The 2,500-nt window shown below is 48.9% G+C and overlaps 1 protein-coding gene across 2 annotated transcripts in view; it reads left to right on the top strand.

Annotated features, from left to right (window-relative positions):
- Positions 1-2,500, top strand: part of utp18 (UTP18 small subunit processome component) — an 8,412-nt gene that overhangs the window by 1,272 nt on the left and 4,640 nt on the right. The window contains exons 4-6 of one of the 2 annotated variants that reach the window (XM_087294994.1): positions 1,185-1,252; positions 1,485-1,570; positions 1,782-1,907. In XM_087294994.1, coding sequence (XP_087151120.1) covers positions 1,185-1,252; positions 1,485-1,570; positions 1,782-1,907 — 280 coding nt within the window. Of the gene's footprint in view, positions 1-1,184; positions 1,253-1,481; positions 1,571-1,781; positions 1,908-2,500 lie in introns of both variants that reach the window. The other variant, NM_001076764.2, reaches the window with a different exon arrangement.

The raw sequence follows: 2,500 nt of genomic DNA, 5'->3' as shown, positions 1-2,500 counted from the left end.
TGAGTGAGTGAGTTAGTGTGTGTGTGAGTGAGTGAGTTAGTGTGTGTGTGAGTGAGTGAGTTAGTGTTTGTGTGTGTGTGTGAGTGAGTGAGTTAGTGTGTGTGTGTGTGAGTGAGTGAGTGAGTTAGTGTTTGTGTGTGTGAGTGAGTGAGTGAGTTAGTGTGTGTGTGAGTGAGTGAGTTAGTGTGTGTGTGAGTGAGTGAGTTAGTGTTTGTGTGTGTGTGTGAGTGAGTGAGTTAGTGTGTGTGTGTGTGAGTGAGTGAGTGAGTTAGTGTTTGTGTGTGTGAGTGAGTGAGTGAGTTAGTGTGTGTGTGAGTGAGTGAGTGAGTTAGTGTTTGTGAGTGAGTGAGTGAGTGAGTTAGTGTGTGTGTGAGTGAGTTAGTGTGTGTGTGTGTGTGTGTGTGAGTGAGTGAGTTAGTGTGTGAGTGAGTGAGTGAGTGAGTTAGTGTGTGTGTGAGTGAGTTAGTGTGTGTGTGTGTGAGTGAGTGAGTGAGTGAGTTAGTGTGTGAGTGAGTGAGTGTGTGAGTTAGTGTGTGTGTGAGTGAGTTAGTGTGTGTGTGTGTGTGTGAGTGAGTGAGTGAGTGAGTTAGTGTGTGTGTGAGTGAGTGAGTGAGTTAGTGTTTGTGAGTGAGTGAGTGAGTGAGTTAGTGTGTGTGTGAGTGAGTTAGTGTGTGTGTGTGTGTGTGAGTGAGTGAGTTAGTGTGTGAGTGAGTGAGTGTGTGAGTTAGTGTGTGAGTGAGTGAGTGTGTGAGTTAGTGTGTGTGTGAGTGAGTTAGTGTGTGTGTGTGTGTGAGTGAGTGAGTTAGTGTTTGTGTGTGTGTGTGAGTGAGTGAGTGAGTTAGTGTGTGTGTGAGTGAGTGAGTGAGTTAGTGTTTGTGTGTGTGAGTGAGTGAGTTAGTGTGTGAGTGAGTGAGTGTGTGAGTTAGTGTGTGTGTGAGTGAGTTAGTGTGTGTGTGTGTGTGTGTGTGAGTGAGTGAGTTAGTGTTTGTGTGTGTGTGTGAGTGAGTGAGTTAGTGTTTGTGTGTGTGTGTGTGAGTGAGTGAGTGAGTTAGTGTGTGTGTGTGTGTGTACGCAGAGAAATCACATTTTACACTTCTTTACACTCTCAGAGACCTTCAGCTGTGTGTGTGTGTGTGTGTGTGTGTGTGTGTGTGTGTGTGTGTGTGTGTGTGTTCGTTCTTCAGGTTCCAGAAGGCCATGGGTGGCACACCGAGCTGGGCAGAGAAGGAGCACAGGACCAGCCAGAAAACAGGTGAGCACTTGAGTGAACACTCTACAGTGAACACTCTACAGTGAACACTACAGTGAGGATAGTACGTCCTCATCTGATAAACATCCTGTGCATCAAACACACACACACACACTCACACACACACTCGGCTGATGAACTCTCCTCTCCGCTGTGGGTTGTGCCGGTGCTGATGGGGTCCGGTGGTGCTGATCCGCTGTGCTCTGCTGTTAATGTTGCTCTTTCTCTACAGCAGATGATGAGGATGAGGATGAAGATCTGCTGAGGAGGACCGCTAACTTCATCAGCACGTCAGACAGCCTGCCGAGAGGAGTGATCCGGGTACTGCGCACACTGCTCTGAGTGTGTGTGTGTGTGTGTGTGTGTGTGTGTGTGTGTGTGTGTGTGTGTGTGTGTGTGTGTGTGTGTGTGCGTGCGTGCGTGCGTGCGTGCGTGCGTGCCTCTGCACTTATATGTGTGTGTGTGTGTGCGTGAGTGAGTGCGTGCGTGCGTGTGTGCGTGTGTGTGCTCTGACAGTGTCTGTCTGTTTCAGATAAAGAAGTGTGTGAATGCCAATAGCGAGTGTGTGTCTGAGGCTCAGCTGACCTCAGTGCAGTTTCACCCGTCGGCTCAGATCGTGATGACGGCCGGGCTGGACCACTGCGTCTCGCTCTTCCAGGTAGGCTGCAGGGTTAAGATGTCTTCAGTTGACTGTAATGTTGTGCCGCAGGTCTTAAATCGGGCTAAACGGGTCTTCATTTCACTTGTTTATTCCTCTCCCAGTGCTGGGTTGCAGCTGGACGGGAATCCACTGTGTAAAACATATGTCAGAGTTGTTGGCGGTTCATTCCGCTGTGGCGACCTCTTATTAATCAGGGACTAAACTGAAGGGAAATGAGTGAATGTGCAGCAACACACATGCCATCGCCAACAGCAGATCTGCAGGAGAGCTTCAGCCTGACCCGGTTCCTCTGCTGCACTCCAGCTGGGCTCACCTCAGCCTTTGAGCAGTGTGGGTGTGCAGAGCGTCTGCTGGCTTCGACAGAGCATTTATAATATAGAGTACAGGAAATAACGCTTTAGCTTTAGCTTTTTGATCAGGCAGGTGCACATTTGTTCTGGTTGGCCACTGGTCTCTACAGTATTTAAGGGCATTCCTCACGACATGGACCGGATCAAACTCACCATCACTTTAATATCAGGATATTCTCTGATCTGCAGTCTCCGTCAGGGCTTCTTATTAAACTCTCCCCGGCCTGAACTGGAGATGAC

This window comes from Danio rerio, chromosome 19, assembly GCF_052040795.2.
Source record: "Danio rerio strain M-AB ecotype USA chromosome 19, GRCz13ab, whole genome shotgun sequence".
Classification (NCBI taxonomy): domain Eukaryota; kingdom Metazoa; phylum Chordata; class Actinopteri; order Cypriniformes; family Danionidae; genus Danio; species Danio rerio.
Note: the sequence above shows the minus strand (reverse complement) of the source record. Positions and strands in the feature narration are given on the sequence as shown.